Below are 18121 nucleotides of genomic sequence, written 5' to 3' on the forward strand. Positions count from 1 at the left end.
CACAAGGTATGCATGATTTCAAGACATGGTAAAGAAAGTAACTTAAATTGCAATTTATTTACCTTGGGTACAAATATTATGAAGAGAAAAAGTAAATCAGTTGCTATAGCCAGCAATATGATGCGTAAAATTTATGGAAAACTTAAACTCGATAATGCAAAAGGAGCAATCTTGAATAAGACGACCAAAAAAACCAACCGAGCATGGTGATGATTGCAAAAAACTCATTCATACCTCTACAATCTAACTTCGATATATTTTATCAGTCAGGCTTGCATTATCGAACTAACTCTAGCTGATCAATAAGCTGCATATGTTTTATCAGTCGGGCTTGCATTTTCGAACTAACCTCCTGCTGATTAATATTGCTGCATATGTTAGCCCAACCAGGGCTAGAAGAAAAACTGCAAGAAAGAACCATCAAAATTCAGAAGTAAATAACAACAAAACAAGGCAAGAAGGAAGTTCTCTTACGAAATCTAAAATACTTCAGAAGCGATAATAATGCAAGGAATCATCTTCAATGCAGTTTTAGGGTTTTTAATGGAACTAGCAGAAGATTCACATCGAGCTTGAGCGCCATTGGCTCGGGACCAAGCTCGATTTTGGTGCCCAACTACTGAGATGCCTATACCCACAGAGACGCTTCTGGCGAGAGATACAGGAAGCATCTCCTGTGGGTTTCTATTGAAAAAGGAAAGCTCATGGAAGAACTCAAATTATTCAAGGATTAACATAGTATACTTCCACAAATAAGAAGCCTCTTTCATATGTAGTTCTTTATATACGAAAAGATGCCTGGAGATGAACAAACTAACAAAATGACATGCAAGGAGAGTCTTAAGGTTCATTACCAACTAGAGCACAGATGAATAGAATAACCAAGCGATGTCTGACAACCCATGGTAGGCTAGTTTCAAGAGAACAGTGGCGGGCGTATTTTCCTCCTTTCAAAGTTGTCATATGATGTATCCCCTGGTTTTGCATCTCCGGAAGAGAAATATTTATTCCTGTAGTGGGATTTCCATTTACATCCCTAACTTGAACCTTCATTGTCACTGGGTTAGCATCCCAATCTATTTCAATTGCCCCAAAATTTTGAAGGCCTGAAGAAAATATTTTATTTGATCAGAAATAGTATAACTACCATCCAAGTGTTCTTCTGAGAAAATCAACCGACTTGGAGCAATTTTTTATGCATAAAGCCAAATATTAAGTTATAGATTTTGTAGTACTGACAGAGAGTTTACCATATGTGCAAGATTTAAACCTGCAGTTTGATCCAATAACTCTCATGGTAGTTGGTGTCAACCAAGCTACAAATCTCACTAGAAACGCAAATGGTGGTGGGATTGCCTTCTCCACAGCTTGAGTAAGTCCACTTGAGGTTATGTCATACAAAGGATATCCAGTACCACAGTCGTATCGAGTTATCTCCCCAAAATGAACATCACCACTTATGAAAAAGACACCATCTCTCTGCACAAGGAAATGACTTGTCATAGTCTCATAGAAAAACAAAAAACATAAAGACAAAATGCATGCACATAAACATACTTCACAGATTATGAGATATGTTTCGCATTCTCTTCATATCCAAATCGAAATGCCAAATTGCTCAAATATCTGCTCTCATGTCAGAATTTTATAGATCTTTTTACCTTACTTTTTGCTATTAATTTGAACAACCGGTTCCTCTCATTCGGAAAACGTCCCCAGGATTCCAAATAAAACAGGGGCCCAGTAGTCGCGGAAAGATTGGAAATAACCTGAATTATAGAACATAAAAAGCAACTATACTTCAGTCAAGAAGAATCACGAATTTGTGGTCTTCAAGTAAACAACAAGTAATCCTCCTAATCAAATGACGCATTCAGACTTTTCAATCTCTTCAATACCTGGATAGAAGATCCGATGATAGTAATCTCTGATTTAGGGCCATTCATCTCTTTCTCTAACCATGCCCACTGAGCATTTCCCAAAATACTTCCATCACTGCGCAATGGGTCCCTATGGTATCGAGTATCTAATAGAATAACCTGAGAAAATGACCCACACACTCATATTACAATGCAAGCATCAAAGCTGTGATCTCCCAATTCACAACTACAAGTAGTTTTCTATGTAAAAATCTAGAGAAACCATATAGTACAAGTCTACAACAACCAAAAATTTAAATGGTAAAGAATATCTATAATATAGACTAGGTGGTGTTTTTTTCCCATTGTCCACATCTAACTCGTCCGAACCTAAATTATAACTCAAATGGACCCAAAATAAGCCATTCAGACGAATCAGACATCACGAGTGAAGAAAAATCAGAAATCTGATTCGAGTTAATTCAGACCTCGAAGTAGATTTCAAATCAAACTTAATAAAAAAAAACAGATGCTACCTAAGCCAATAATACTTGAGCAGATAAAAGTCCTAAAATCGTTTAAAGATCAGTTCAAAACCTTGATTTGTTTCCCTATGGGGCCAAACATATATGAGGTGTAGACACCAGCTTGCTTGCGCCTACAACAATTGAACCATCATAAATAAATGTAAGTAAATCCTTTGATTACCCGTTTTCCCATATTTAAATCAGCCAATGTGCGATATTTGAGCCTATCCAACTTATTTGGTCAGTAATTCAGTGAGTGAAAGACAACACCCTTGATGCTTTCTCATGAAATATATGATTTAGTAAATTCCCTGTAGCCATATAGCAAAAGTCTCCTTACCTTGGACTATCTTTTGGTTCATCTAAGAAATCTAACATAAGTTGTTGGTTCCTGTCTTTCTCGGTAAACTCCTTTCCAGCATCATTTAATCCATAATCATGGTCATCCCATGTGCCAATCACCTGCAAAACTCAAGTGTGGTCGTTCAGTTGAAAAGATAAAATATCACCCCCAAAGCAGAACACCCACATGTATTTCATGAATGAAATGAACACGAATACCTGTGTTTTCTTCCGAAGAAGCGAGTAACCAGGATTTCTCTTAGCCACCTCATATTTAAGCTGCATTTCCTGTTTCGAGGCAGGAATGAATCTTTCAGCATTCTTCCATGGCCCAATTGTCCTTTCCTTTCCAAACAATCTGAAAGGGCGCCTGATATCTCCATAAATATTATCACCGAGCCAAATGAAAAGTTGAGGATCAAAATCAATTATTGCATTCCAAATGGGCTGCAAAGAACCACCACTTTTAAACAACCTGGTATTTTTCAGATACATCAAAACATATCGTAACGAAAAAGGTAAAATGTGGCTAGAATATAAGCGGAAGTACACCATCCAAGTAGCTGAATATGTAGATTTTTCAAGCAATTGGATATTGTTCAAAAATGAGAAAAGATTGAAGCAACAGAAATTTATAAGATGCTTACAAAACTTGATCTTTCTAATCAAGATAAAGTTAAGATGTTTAAAAGCATCTATAACGAGTAAGATTTTAAGCATCATTAACTACTACACGTATCTGATAACCACAGTCGAATAATAAAAACAACCACTAGAAATTTCTATATGAACAACTTTTAATTGTATATTCATATACGAGGATTACTTCTGTAATGCCCCAAGCATGGGCTATTGGTGTACGCCCAAGTTTAGTAAGTGACAAGGCCTTTTGGATGGGCTCGTGGAGCCTTCGCCAAGAACAAAACCCTGTACCTGTTGGGCTTGGACCTGCGTGTCTAAAGCGGGAACAACATCGATAACTGCTAAGGCTTGGGGTGTAACAACTTTCTTGCCGTAAATGTAAGATCCATGTGTTGAGAAACTATAGTTAGATTTTATGAAATGGTATTCCAAGAGAGTTCATATGTTCCATTATTCTATCTCTGGTTCAATCAAAGATAGTTAATCAGCCAATAGGGTTTTCAGAGAACACAAGAGAATATTATCATACTACAATTTGGTTACATAAAGCCATAATACAAGTTTACGGATTATGTAAAATTGGGTATTTAGAGAAGAAAACTACTCCATTAATTTAGAAAAAAAGAAGAAATAGTTTCGATGTTAGGGAAAGAATAAGTAAGCAACCTGAGGGGTAGATTGATTGGAGCATGAACCAAATGCAATTCGGGAGACGATCTTACTAGATTCTGGTTCCAACGAAGAAGAAGAAGAAGCTCCTAATACTCCTTGGCAGAGGAGAAAGAAGCACCAGATTTTGACATTAATGACGATAGCCATCGCAACTGAAGGAGCTAACTTGACCAGAGAGAAAGAGAAGAAGTTTGTCGGTGTATTTGTATATATATAGAGAGAGAGAGAACCCCAAGGGGTGTGGAGCTTATGTTTTTTTTTTTGAATCTCCTTATATAACAAAACAAATTACATAGGGTTCGAATCTAAATAAAGAACAAATTCGGAACATCCATGTAACTATTTAACTGCTGAAGGACTAACGTATAATATAGCTTAATTAATGGGCCGAATAGAAGCAGCCAGGTTGTGTGCGTCTACATTATGCCTACGATCACACCATCTGACTTCAATCCGACGCTCAGAAATGATCAATCTTAGACCGTTGATTCTATGGGCTAATCTCCACGGGATGATCGGATCAACGGCTGTGATGTAATCGATTAAAACCCTAGCATCTCCTTCCATTATAAATCCATTACTTTGTATCTCTTCTGCTAGGGTTAAGCCTATCTCTAAGCTTCCTACTTCACTCTCTAGAGGCGAAATCGGCGTTATTGCTCTTACCATCGAAGCAACCACCTCCCCATTTGAGTCTTTAGCGATTGCTGCGCATGAGGCAAACGATTCACAGTATCCTCCATCGAAGTTGATCTTTATTATACCAGGAGGGGGAGGGATCCAGGTTGAATCCTGTAAAACATGGTTAGAAGATAAAGGTTGAGTTGGGAAAGTTAAATACCTGAGAGCTTCCTTTGTAGTCCACCATACCCGAGCCAGATCTGGTTGCGTTTGCCTAAAGTGAAGATTGTTCCTTGATTTCCACCATTCCCACCAAAGGTAAGTTACTGTATACCAATCCATATTACCCCTTTCTTTAGTGATTAATATTTTGTGTAGACATTTGATCGGATCTTCTTTGATGTATGGTAGGTCTGCAATCCCGGCGAGATTTAAAAGATTTTGGTACTTAGAACAGGAACCAAATAAATGGTTTCTTGTTTCTACTTCTCCTGAGTTGCACATGAGACAAACTTTATCGATATGAGGTAGTCTGATTCCTATGTTCTCCAATGTTGGTAAGCCATTTTGAACCAGTTTCCATATGAAGTTTGTAACTTTAGGAATCATGTCCTTTTTCTTCCAGAATTCTTTCCAAGGGAATGCATATACTTCTTGAGTTAGAGCTGGTAATTCTTTTATTTCTGCATAAAAAGACTTGGCCGAGAACATCCCATTTTCTTTAGGACACCAAATTAACTTGTCTTCCATAAGATTATGATGAATAGGAGTAGATAAAATAGCCTCAGCTTCAGTTTCATTGAATAGATTGTTGATTAATTGTAAATTCCATTGATTTGTCTCCTGCACCATGAGATCGGAAACATACTTGATAGTATTTGGTAGATTAGAGAAATCTATATTAATCAAAGTGTTTGAAGTCTGGATCCATTTGTCTGATTTGATTTGAATCGAGTTACCATTACCAATATGCCAAATAATGTTGGGTCTAAGAATGGGTTTAGTAGAATTCATGGCTTTCCAGAGATGAGAATCTCTATTGGAGGTTTCATAGGTCCAAAAGTCTGATTCCTTAAGATATTTGGCTCTAAGTAGTTTAACCCACACCTCATTATGTTTAGTAAGAAAATTCCACGTCATTTTAGCTATCAATGACATATTAACTTCATGAATAGATCGAATACCTAAACCCCCTTTATGCTTGGGACACGAGATAATGTCCCAATTAATGAAATGCATTTTCCTCTGATTAGTATCATGTCCCCACCAAAAACTCCTTTCAATTTTTTCTAAATGTGGAGCTTATGTATGAAGCGTTCGTTTGTCACTCGCTCCGGAAGAAACATCCCTTCCGGCCAGCTCCAGGTGCGTCAAAATGACCCTTTCCTATTTTTGACCAGTACTATCAATCGGGCCGGTCTGGGCTGCGCCGGGCCGGGCCGGTCCGGGCGTTCTGATGAACTGCATAGGCAATAGTTACAAGAATGATTGACAACTGACATGGGAGAAATTTTGTTATCGACTCGTCTTTATGAAAATAGGGCGTATGTCAAAAGATCCAAAGTATGGGCCTCAATGGGACAACCATCCATGGCAGGACAGAAAATATATTGGACTCTAGTATTTGTTGGCGATTGGTAAAGGGAGCTGGAAATTGTTGTTGGGGAGCTATTATGGTTGGGGAGCTATAAAGATTAGTAAGGGGAGATAAGACTTTTAGATTATTATTTTAAAGACCTTTAATGTTACGGATTTTAAATGTGAAACTCATAATTTGAAGGACTCAAATGTAATATAGTCAAATATCTCTTAAAAATAACAAAAAGAAAAACGCTTTCTTCCTCTTTCACTCGTTCTCTCTTCTGAATTCGAATCTCCTAAATATCCCTCTTGCAATCTTTTTCCTTCATCAACTACAAATTTACGACGACTTTTACTCAAGTATTTTCCCCAATGAAGAAGACATCAACTAAAATCGAGAAACTATTTTACTTTTTTCTAAATAGAGAACACAAATAGAGAAACTATTTGATTTTTTCCCCTGACCTGGGGGGAAATTTTACAAAAATTTCCCTAGGGAAATTGTTGAACGAACAAAAATAGTTTGCCTCTTTTTGGGCAAGTTTTTAAAGTTGAAGGAAAAAAGAGAAATAAAATTTAACCGAATATATTTGTCTTGCGAACTCCTTACATCTTGAGAGAGATCTTCATCTATACTAACATTGTTTGATTGGGTTGGTGGTTGTTGGTTCGACTGAAAAAGATATTTTTCCTCCATTAAAGAAGCAACATCATAAATATCTTGCGATATTGGTAATGGTTGTTTTGTAACTTGATTGTGGAGAAGAAAAGAAAGGTATTGTTGTTGAAATATTTAGGGTTTAAAAAAAAATAGGAAAAGAAAAATTGGTATTATAACTTTTTAATTGTAACTATTTTTTTAATCCCTCTCTATTTCATCTTTAATTTCAAATCCGAAAAAATAGCTCCTAATGCTAAATTGGTATGGGGAGCTGTAGTACAAAAAACTGGTTTTGTACTACAGCTCCCCAACAACAATTTCCAGCTCCCCTTACCAATTTGTTTTGTACTTTCCACAAATTTATAGATTTGCCACTACGAATTCTTTCTCTCATCCACCATGTTTTCTCATTCTCTACTAGTATTTTGGCACTCAGTTATTTTGTGGTACGTGGAGGATTAAGTGCTTAAAACCATTCTGAAGCCAAGTATTTCTGCACCAAACCAATTGCACTAGCCACTTAGCCAGCGGAGCTAATAGTTCATGGATTTGGGGAGTATCACAAAATTAGTCCCTCCAAGGAAGCATGGAAGTGCTTGGATTTTGGAAACACAATATATATATATCTGGGACCATATATATATATATAGGGGTTGGGGTTCCTGGTTATGAGCCATTAGGATTTAGGACAGCCGATCGAGGACTTTGGATATGAATGGGTGTCTCAGCTCATTCCGCCTTCTTCCTACCGGAATGTGCTAAGTGTTATCTCATCTATTTTCAAAAGAGGTTACAAATGTGTTTTACTCATTCTTCTGTACCTTCTACTAGATACTACACATTCATCTTGTACTCAGATGACTTCAACTTCAATCACCTTAGATGATAGCAATCCTTCTAATCAACTCAATCACAATGTACTGAGTCATATAATATGAATAGAAGGTGGTTACATAAAAAAACTGGTTTTACAAGGAAAGCACAGAGCCCTTCCATGAACTGCCTTCCTTTCTGATATTGGACAACAGAGCACCAGTCAAGAAAATTTTATGATTACATTATTAGATCTGCGAAACAAACAAGCAAATTTATACTTGTGGTCTTCTTCCTCAGAATAAAGAAAATAGAGAGATAACAAGTAAGAAAATCTGAAGAATGCCCAAGAACAGGTCATGGAGCTGACAGATTCGAACCTCAAAATGCCAGTATTCTATTTTGTATAAGCTGCTGCTTGTATTTCCATATTGCAGAAGACGAACTCTATAAAAGTAGCATTTTGACAGAAAAATTGAATAATCCATACAAATATTTGACAGAATATAAAACCTGGATTTTATTTTAGAGTGATTAAGTGTTCAAACACGACAATCATAGATCAGTAGAAACGACCAGAAATGGAAAAAAGCCCGTACAACAAACAATACAAGAAAGCATAATACCATGACAAGAGTTCGTGGCAAATGGGTATTGGGGAAGTTGAGATTCTGCTCAAATTGATAACTCCATTCGAGAAACAAGAATTCCGTCAGTGTCAGCATATAACCACTCACCATCAGAGATTCGAGTTCCAGCCATAGTTACTGGAACGTGCTTCTCTCCGATACCCTTTTTAAAGGCTTTCATTGGATGAGAAGCTAAAGCTCTTACTCCGATATCACATCCATTAATCTCATCCACATCTCTTATACAACCATTGACAACTATACCTGCCCATCCATTGTTTTGAGCTTGTTGAACAGGATTACCTCCCAAGATTGCACATCTTAAGCTTCCTCCCCCATCGACAACAAGAACTCGGCCATTTCCTTTTTCCTCAAGAAATTCTCGAACTAGAACGTTGTCTTCAAAGACTTTAAGTGTGACTACTGGTCCTGAGAAAACTTGACGACGCCCATATATCTGAAAAATTGGTTGTAGAGCCCTGAGATCACCACTCGTAATTAGTTGTGGGTTTGCATCACAAACTTCAGCAGTCGCAACCATCGACATTTTGTTAGAGGTACCTTCAAGCGGAGTAGGAGTACAAAAAATGTTTTAGATAAGGAAGCAACATCTGTGAAATTTCATTATAAGAGGTTGAAATTTTTGACATGTACGTATCGATTTTTCGAGTTTGCTGATACATGCCAACTACATGAACATACTCTTAGATACGTGGAAAGGAGTCACTATTGCTTCTCATTCCATACATTACAGAAACATTTCCATTTCCATGCCTAGCGAAATTTCCGTCGAAACCGAAATTTAACTAAGTTTCTCTTAAACAATGCCAAGGAAATAAATTTCGAAAACATTTCCATGTCTATCGAAATTTTCCACCGAAACCAAAATTTCATTCCTTGATTTGAAGACCAACTTGTTCGACAGAAATGATCCAACATACCATCTACATGTAAGTGGTATTCATTCTTTGCCTTCCAGGCCTTATATAATTTTTCCATAAAGAAATATAAATGAAATTCAGCATTTTATTTATCTGATTGAAATTCAACAACTTGATAAATCTAAGATCATAAGGACTACTAGTATTTCACTTTAAATCAACAAACAAACAATACTAATCAGACAGATTTAGAGTTAATAAGGTTATTTTATACAAGTAACTCGAAATCTTGACTGATGATAACAAATAACAAAACGCTAGAAATTGATTTCACATGTAACTAAATTAATTTCACCCAATCCGCATATCACTTGGGAGAGAGAGAGAGAGAGAGAGAGAGAGAGAGAGAGAGAGAGAGTGAGAGAGAGAGTATGGGGGTACCTTAAGAACACGGATCAGAGGCAAATTACAGAGAAATGAAAATAGAGAGAGAAGATGGAAGAAGTACCTTTGATCGGAGAAGACGGTCTAATAACGAACGAACGAACGAACGGGATGAAATTATTTTCTCTCACTCAGGACTCAGCTATCTATCTTATGCGATGAGATTTGCTTTATCACTTGTCAGTCTAGGGGTGGGAATCGGTCCGGACCGGTCGGTATCGGACTCTGACTTCATCGAACCGGTCGACTCGGACATAAACTTTTGGTGACCACCTATTTACTCGGGCGGACTCGGACGGTCACTCTCAAGAATTCTTTGTCCATTGACCGTCCAAGACCGTTTATTTTACCGGTCCAGTCGGACACCGGACGGTCTCGGTCCGGACTTTCCAATAAATGTACTTAATTCAGAACTTTATTTTTATTACCACAAACAAAATTACTTACAAATGAAGATGTTTAGCCAAGAAATCAAAAGTAAATACAAAAAAGAAAAAAAACAATCGATCATCATTTGACAAGATATAATTAAGCCATGTACTAATGTTTGGTCTTCCAGGGGACTATATGACTATAGCCAACGATCATCATATATTCATATGTCTATAAAATTCAACGGTCAACTTCTAAAAATGAGGACAGTTTAGTCGGTCAACCTATTCGGTCACTCGTATCGGTCGGTTGGCGGTCGGTCCTTCGACATAGAATTTTGACCGTGACCGTCCGTCAATTCTTTCGGGCCGGTCGGACACTGACCGTTATGACCATCGAGTGTCCATGGACACTTTTTATCTCGGTCGAACGGGTCGGATAGCGGTCTTCCGGATCTTTTTCCCACCCCTACTTGTCACTGAATAAATAGCATCACCCTTGAGTTGCTTTCTATTTTTTTTTTTTGTTGAAAGAGTTGCTTTCTATTCTCTCCTTACTTTTGTCATTATTCTCTTCGAATGCTTTATTGTTTTCTCCCAATTCGGTGTGATAAAACGTTTGTCACAAGAGCATGTATGTTAATAGAAAACTTTACTTTTTAAACTTTTTTTTTCTTCTTCCGGTCCGGACCCAATCGCACGGACACTTGACAAAGTTTTGTATTTTGTTTCCTAAATAGTCGCACAATCCGAGTACCAGAACGGTCAGGTTCAGACACAATGTGTTTTTTTTAGTTGGACTCTCAATCAAAAGATACTCATTAAGACTTCATTACAGCAAAGTCCATAAGTATAGCCCAACTAATAGTGGCTTATATTCTTTTATAGGAAACCCCAATCACTTTTCTTTATCACTACTTATGTGAGATTAAAATGTGGAGTCCAAATTTTCTTTTGTAACGGTAGCATAGTTCTACATTGTAAACTCTTTGAGATAAAAGAGATACAAATCTTTATAAATAAGACACATAGTCTTTCCATGCATATACGTGTAAATGTGTAGTCTAAACGTTAACTATATTAACTTTGATTATAACTATCTATATACGATTAAAATTTCTAAGCAAGTCGAACATATTAATTGATCGGGCTTATCGGAAGTAGGTCCCTTGTTTTTGGCAGGAAGAGTTTCGGACGGAAGGTCGTTTAGAGCCTTTGTCTATGCCCGTCCGACTAAACTTGGTGGTCTGGACAGGTAATGTTTGTCTCGAATACGGAACGCTACAGACACATCGGGCTCGGGCGATTCGTACACAGATCTGGGCTCGCGAGCCCTTTTACCACCCCAATCTAAGGGGTACCACTGTACAAAATTATGTATTTACTTGGTTATAGAAAAATCACCATAGTTGGGTTATTTCGGATTGATTCTTAAAATGTGACCAACTTCCTGCATGACTCCTAAAAATTTACAAAAATGTCGAGATAGTCCTTTTATTGCTTATTTATGCAATGACCCAAAGACAACCTATAACCATTGATAAAGAGGTGCATGGGAGTTGGAACCCACTGTATTTGTTTTTGTCGGATTCGTAATCTCTTGACCGAGGACGGCCAATATAACTATTTTGGGTTCATTTACAGCAGACAAGTCCAATTCACACATTTCCAAACCATGATACTCCATAACAAAAATGCTGGGGCAAGTTGATTCAGTAGTTACAACCTGCAAACAAATATCAGCCATCCCTATTTGCAGAATCCAATTGACACTCCTAGTAAGAAAAATAACATACTCCTGTTATAGTAAGAACATCAAATGAAATATATTCAATCTGATTTTCTATCATTTGTTGTTCAAACTTCAAAACAATAATACATAACAAAGATACTAAAAAACATCAAAGAGATTCAAAGTAAATATGTGGATTTATTTCTTAACCAACCATTTCTAAATACGATAGAAAAATGAGAAGGTATAGGATACAATACAATACCTCATTACATTAATATTATGTATTAAAACAAATACCCGAAGTTCGCGTCTGTTCTAAATAACATTGAAAAACATAGATGATTTTTACCTTGAATGGCCATCTGGAGAACTAATAAATGCGTCGAGAAAAAGAACTGCTACAGAAACACAACAATATCAATTTTATGAACTAATTTACGATAAAACTACTCCGAAGACAAACCTTCAATGATTCTAAAGTTCATTAAACGTATTGGAATCGTGAAGAGAAGGTTAGTATGCTCGAAAGAATATTAGATTCAAGGATAAAATGTATAACTCAGGGGGTACAAATATAACCCCTCATTTAGAACATTAAATTTTGCCTAATACTGATTCCAACCAATTTCTTCAATCAAAAATTCTCTCCCCAGATGAGAATAACAAAAACACAACTGAACTAAATATGCAAAGATATCCGGGGATATGAAAGACCGAAGTCCAGCTTTCAGGACTTGAAAGATCTGAATTAGCAGATTTAGCAGCTTCAAGAAGCTGGCCTGTTAGACCAACTCCGACAATACCTGCCAATGTACCAGCTGTATTAGAAACTCCCATGACAATTCCTGCATATCGAGGTGCAACATCCATATGATTAACTGCAAATCCGGCTCTGCCTAGAGCCAATGAACCAAGAGCAACCGAAGAACAAAATATAGCCCCATCCGAAGTTCTAAACTTAGGAAGAGCAATTAATGCAAGCGAAGCAACAATGAACCCCACGGTGTTCAAAAATTTCCGTGTCTTTGTGACTGACAAGATCCTCCTGGTAATTAAGTGATCCGCGATAACACCACCTATATTAGAGAACAAGAACATGTTGAGATATGGTAACATCTTAGAAGAACCCATTTCTTGAAGGCTGAGATTGAGGCCTTGCTCGAAGTATGTTGGAAGCCAGTTCATTAGGACATACAATGCATAATGGAAAGTAAAGTTGTTTACAACTATAGCCCAAACTGGCAAGCTAAGCATTATTTTCTTCCAAGGGATTTTGGAAGCATGAACCACATTTCCTCTATTTTCCGCCTTGATCTTTTGTGAACCAGCTTTAATTGGCAATAGTGATTCCCCAAAACCAGCAGCGGTGGCCTTCGGATGCTCTGATCGAGGTGGATCACTAGCATACTTGAACCAAAGTATAGACCATAAACCACCTAGTGCAGCTTCAGTGAAAAAGACAGACTGTGGACCTTTGAATTTAACCAAGCTCGGAAGCACGAGCATGCCAGCTGCCGCACCAAGGTACATACCAGAAGTAGTGAGAGAAACCGATCGAGATCGTTCATGGGGTGGAACCCACTGTGCTAACACAGTGTGGATAGATGGAAAGATAAAACCCTGAGCTACTCCAACAAGCAAGCGAGCCATCACTAAAATAATGACTCTATTCGGGTCTAAGGAAACCAAGGCACAAGTTAAAGACCACAGAATGAATGAAAGGAGCAGAACTCGTCTTCCACCAATCTTTTGAGCAGCCCAACCTCCAGGTACCTGTGAGCAGGCATATCCATAATAGAAGGTAGAGAGTATTGTACCCTTAGTTGATTGATCCACCCCAGCAGCATCAGCAGCTGCTGTGTAAGCAATAGAAAAACCCACACGCTCTATATAGCAAACACATGTACAAACAAATGTTAAAAAGACGATCAAATAACGCGTAGGGAAAATCATCTTTTTCATCTTCGATGCTATGCGCTGGTCACGAAATGGCTGCTGCTCCACTACGTTTATTTATCAGTCAGTTTATCCCATCTTTAAGAATCTTACATTCCTACAGCGCCATGTTAAAAAGAGAGGATCTTATGTTTGATGGTACACAAGTCAGCCCTTTGAAGTTTAAACCTTTCCAAGAAACATGCAAAACCTGCTTGGCAGAAGAAAAAAAAAAAAAAGAGGTTAACAAATTTGTCCCGGATCAGAGAAGTATTTTTTTTATTTAAGTTCTTGTCATGTTTCAACATGCTAAGAAGCAAAGATGACCAACCAAAATCTCGAGGTTCAATTTCAGCTCGCCATGAAGTTAAATATTTGAAAATTCCTAATAACTTCCCTACATGGTACAACCTCAAAGCTTAGGTTGTTACAAGCATGGAGAGCTTGGGAAAAGGTTTCATACATGGAACATAACTACTTAATGCAGGCAGGGAAAAACCAATCCAAGGTAACTAAAAGGGATCATGTTGCAGCCGGACATATCCTAATGGATAAATTCTCTTTCCTCTAAATTGGGTCATCTTTCTTTTTTCAGATATGCACTTGCTGCTCTAAAGGTGTAAGGATCATTTTGAACAATTGCCCAGCAAAACTACAAGAATATCAGGTCTCAAAACAAATACTTGAGAGATAACATGACCCCAGAAAAAACTATATGGATCGTCTAACATATGGCACGTGCAATTCCAAACTTAAATACAGGATTTGTTTTGTATTAATAGCGTAATTTGCAGAAAAACACCAGGCTTTCTGCCATTTTGATTTCCTAAGAAGGTGTCGTCAATAGGGAATATGCCAAAAAACCAAGGGGCATTTGTTTATGTAGACTTGATGTACTCACTCTCACTACAAAAAAAGAAGTTGATACTCTATGTCTTTGTTTTAGAACGCACATCGAAAATACTTTCCTAATGAAGATGAAGATAAATTTCACCGCAATTTGCAGGATTGAAAAAAAGTATCTTCTATATTGGACAGTTACTGTTTTTTTGAATTGTTCAGCGTGTGCCTCGAACCCTTGACCTCTAGGTGGAAGATTATACCTCTTACCACTCCAACCAAGGGTTGTTGGCAAAATAAAGTCGAGTTGCATGTTTGTTTGTGACAATGCTGAATAAGAAATTATAACAAAATGAAAAAGGGATTTATCATTTTCCACATATAATTGAAATTGTGGAATCTCGTCAAAATATTCTTTGACAAAATGAAGTTCTAAAGAAGGCAAAAGTGCAATAAGACACTAGGTCGATTACAAACAGCACAAACTGAAATTTAGTCAGGTTTTTATCAACTTCTTGCATTTGGAAAAGTCTGATGTATATTGAACATTGTTCTGCAACAGCAAATTAGGCTGAAAACCAGAAGTTGTATTGGTCTTGGTTAAAATTCATAAAACCCTATTTGATGTTTTTGCAATAAACCCTATTAGAGAGAAAATTGGAAAACTAAAACAAAAGGTTATGATCTTCAAATTGAAAAATTTCTATGAAAATATATAATATATTGAAGATTAGGAGTTGATTAAGAAGATCAAACCTTCAAATTTAGAGATCGGACCTTCACGACTTGCAGAAAATGCAGAAACCCACTATGAAACTTCCCAATTTTCTCTCTCAAAATCGTCCACACTAAATAAATTGATAAAATGAAAAAAGTCAGCTGCAATGTTGAAAGAAACACTCAGTTAGATTAATGGCAAATGAAGTGTTAGAAGTCAACGATCCAAATGTAGAATGACTGGTAGTCATTTATGAATCTAACAATTTCAATGTTACAGGTTTTTAGGGTATAATTGGCAGATTTATAAAGATATAAAACAATTGACAGTAAAAATGAAGATAATTTAGCAGAGAATTAGAGAGAGAGAGAGAGGTGAAAACCTAGTGTGTTTGTCCCCCAAATGTGGATATGGCGCGGCGGTGGTGTTGGAAGTTGAAGGTCTGAAAAAGGGGGGAGAAAAGTAGAGAGAGAAAGTTGAATTCCGGCAAGAGTGATAGTGAGGGAAAGGATCTGCTGCTGATAGTAAGGCAACAAATAGAGGCCGTTGTCAAACAGCAGATCACAAGCACTCAACCACTTTTGAAGGTTGTTCGCGGTTTTGATCGAGATCGAGGATGAGAGGAAGGCGTTGATTTTGTTTTTATTGTTCAAAAACGTTAAACACATAAATCCACCAAAAGCCCCATTTATTTTTTAAATTCACATTTAGCCCAATAACACAATCTTACACAAGAAAACGTATCTCTAGGCCAATTTCCATTTTTGTCTTTCTATAAATATTCCCTTTGCATCATAATCTTTAAAAATTGTGGGATTCGCCAAACATATCACTTGTGTATGACACCATTATCTCACCCCATTAAGAAAAACGTAAATAACAATACATCTTTTACTCTTTAATTTCATGCAACTCAGTTTGTATTGTTTTTTGGCAAAAAACCTTTCAATAGATATTACATTAGTCCATACAATAGAGATAACATGGGGACTAGAAAGTAATGAAAGTTAACTAAGGGTTACAAAGAAAAGATCTTGTTAAGGAGCATGATGAGCCGTTGCGAGCGTGTGGGCTGCACTGCACTGCTGCAACACATGGGGGAAGTATTGTAATTTCACGGTCCTTGTCAAAAGAAGCCCACGTAGTTGATCGATTTGTTCTGCTAAACGCCACGGGTTGGTTGTTGGTCGTCGGATATTAATCCAACGAGTGACAGTGAATCACTCTCGATTATAAAATCCCAAAGCCCTAATTTGCTCCAAGTTGAAACCCTGACGAAATCCCTTCTAACTCACTGTGGAGCAGCGATTTTAGGTTGAACTAGATCTATAAACTGCCTGGCGTTAATCCTACACTGTTTCCGGCAATAGCAGCCGCCCCACCTCTTGTAGGTGAGTAAAGGCAATTGTCTCATTACCTATTTCACTAATTGTGATTAAGTTTGGGCCTTAAACCAATTATGAGTTTTATATTGGGCCTATGGCTCATAGCCACTAAAATTTTGTGTGGTAGAATGTCACACTTTTTAATTTTTATGTATACATACTAGATTCTCGGGCGAGGTAGGTCTCTTTTGTAACGTCATACGACATGAAAACCGTATGTACCTGAATCAATTGTGTACTTGAATCATATTGTTTTCTTTTTAGGGGAGAGTAAATATAGGGAGAAATATAAGGTAGTTTGTAGTTTAAATTTGGATACAAAGGATCTAGCCAAGTTGTTTTATTTTATTCATATAAGATGGCTGAGGTATATGGTTTTAAACACCCAAAACCCAATATTGATCATTGTTTTATACAACACTTGCGAATATAAATACATCGGGAGATGCTAGAGTTACAAAGGATTTTGACAAAAGAAAGTTCCCAGCTGATGTGGCGGTTGTGATATTCATCTCTCATCGGCCTAGATTTGGTCAAAGTTTCAAACCACAATCGCCACATCAGTTGGGAACTATCTTTTGTCAAAATCTTTTGTAATAACTTTAGCATTTTCATAACCATGTTGATCTACATTTAGTGAAGACAAATCATTTATTAAAACCAAAGAAGAAGATTTAATTCATAAAACTGCATTATAGAAATGTCAAATAGTTGTTTCAAGTTACTAGATAAGTCTTTCATCAAAAAAAAGTTACTAGATAAGTCCTTCAACAAAAAAAAAAAGTTACTAGATAAGTGTTTATTGAAGTAGTACTAATGCTTAATTGCCATCTAACTCTTACCATTATGACTTCTTAATAACCTAACCATTACCATTACAGAAAAGAAACTAACAATCTAACTATCATGGTTTCATGAGCTTGTTTTTGAATTAGCAGTGAGCAATGCACTTCTTGCAGTTAAAGATACACTCTCCAGGGACGTGGTTAGAGACGACGCGACCAGCAGAATCGTTGTCCTTGCAGTTCTTTGGGCAAACCAGCTTCTTCTTGTAGCAGTGATTATGGGTATAACAGATCTTGGATTTTTTCTTTCCCGATCCATCGAAGGTACTGAACCTAGTATCTGGGGCAGAGATAGTTGCAGGGGAAATGGCGGGGTATGTCATGCTACGGACATCTACATCTGCGCTCATCTCTTCGCTTCTTAACCCAACTGGAATATGAAATCTCTCTTTCATCCCTATAAGACGGTCTAGTCCGTTACTAAGACTTGGCGAAAACTCACCGTTCGCAGACGAAGTGTTTGCCCTTACGCCAATAATCATCACTAAAACCATTACTAAGAAACAATAAGTAGTTCTCATCTTTCTCTATATCTCTATTGTTTCTCCTCTCTCTTCTTTGTTGTTCAACTTAATTGCTTTAAAGATAAAGGGTAAGAAAACAATGGTTATATAGGGAAT

General features: G+C 37.1%; 4 protein-coding genes and 1 long non-coding RNA gene across 8 annotated transcripts; all 5 read right to left on the minus strand.

Moving 5' to 3' along the window:
- Window positions 1–26: 26 nt before the first annotated feature.
- On the minus strand, window positions 27–6165 carry LOC147566422 (Calcineurin-like metallo-phosphoesterase superfamily protein). Its single transcript, XM_086652920.1, has 10 exons — window positions 5966–6165; window positions 4037–4288; window positions 2948–3175; window positions 2727–2848; window positions 2457–2517; window positions 1899–2039; window positions 1662–1769; window positions 1251–1479; window positions 855–1106; window positions 27–404 (listed from the first exon to the last, which is right to left on the minus strand). The coding sequence occupies exons 2-10, from the start codon at window positions 4187–4189 to the stop codon at window positions 322–324; spliced, it is 1377 nt and encodes a 458-aa protein (XP_086509046.1). The 5' UTR covers window positions 4190–4288; window positions 5966–6165; the 3' UTR covers window positions 27–321.
- Window positions 4418–5803, minus strand: LOC147566423 (uncharacterized). Its single transcript, XM_086654532.1, has one exon. The coding sequence runs from the start codon at window positions 5801–5803 to the stop codon at window positions 4418–4420; it is 1386 nt and encodes a 461-aa protein (XP_086510658.1).
- A 2048-nt stretch (window positions 6166–8213) lies between the features above and the next one.
- LOC147566424 (putative 4-hydroxy-4-methyl-2-oxoglutarate aldolase 2) lies at window positions 8214–10891 on the minus strand. Its single transcript, XM_086652926.1, has 3 exons — window positions 10517–10891; window positions 9737–9848; window positions 8214–8908 (listed from the first exon to the last, which is right to left on the minus strand). Exon 3 carries the CDS (start codon window positions 8892–8894, stop codon window positions 8394–8396), a length of 501 nt encoding a protein of 166 aa, XP_086509052.1. The 5' UTR covers window positions 8895–8908; window positions 9737–9848; window positions 10517–10891; the 3' UTR covers window positions 8214–8393.
- Window positions 10892–12297: 1406 nt separating this feature from the next.
- PHT4;6 (phosphate transporter 4;6) lies at window positions 12298–15937 on the minus strand. Of its 4 annotated transcripts, none has more exons than XM_086652922.1 (3): window positions 15654–15937; window positions 15310–15401; window positions 12298–13924 (listed from the first exon to the last, which is right to left on the minus strand). In XM_086652922.1, the coding sequence occupies exon 3, from the start codon at window positions 13738–13740 to the stop codon at window positions 12409–12411; it is 1332 nt and encodes a 443-aa protein (XP_086509048.1). In that variant the 5' UTR covers window positions 13741–13924; window positions 15310–15401; window positions 15654–15937; the 3' UTR covers window positions 12298–12408. The 4 variants fall into 4 exon arrangements, with proteins under 4 accessions (XP_086509048.1, XP_086509049.1, XP_086509050.1 ...); XM_086652923.1 differs by having other exon boundaries at window positions 15310–15432; XM_086652924.1 differs by having other exon boundaries at window positions 15331–15401; window positions 15654–15889.
- Window positions 15938–17306: 1369 nt separating this feature from the next.
- Window positions 17307–18106, minus strand: LOC147566426 (uncharacterized). The gene is made up of 2 exons (XR_015230455.1): window positions 17445–18106; window positions 17307–17380 (listed from the first exon to the last, which is right to left on the minus strand). It is a non-coding gene; the product is annotated as an uncharacterized LOC147566426 (long non-coding RNA).
- Between the last annotated feature and the right edge of the window lie 15 nt (window positions 18107–18121).

The sequence above is a fragment of the Eschscholzia californica genome, unplaced genomic scaffold (assembly GCF_041429995.1).
Source record: "Eschscholzia californica isolate CP2 unplaced genomic scaffold, dmEscCali1.0.p SCAF_1, whole genome shotgun sequence".
Lineage (NCBI taxonomy): Eukaryota > Viridiplantae > Streptophyta > Magnoliopsida > Ranunculales > Papaveraceae > Eschscholzia > Eschscholzia californica.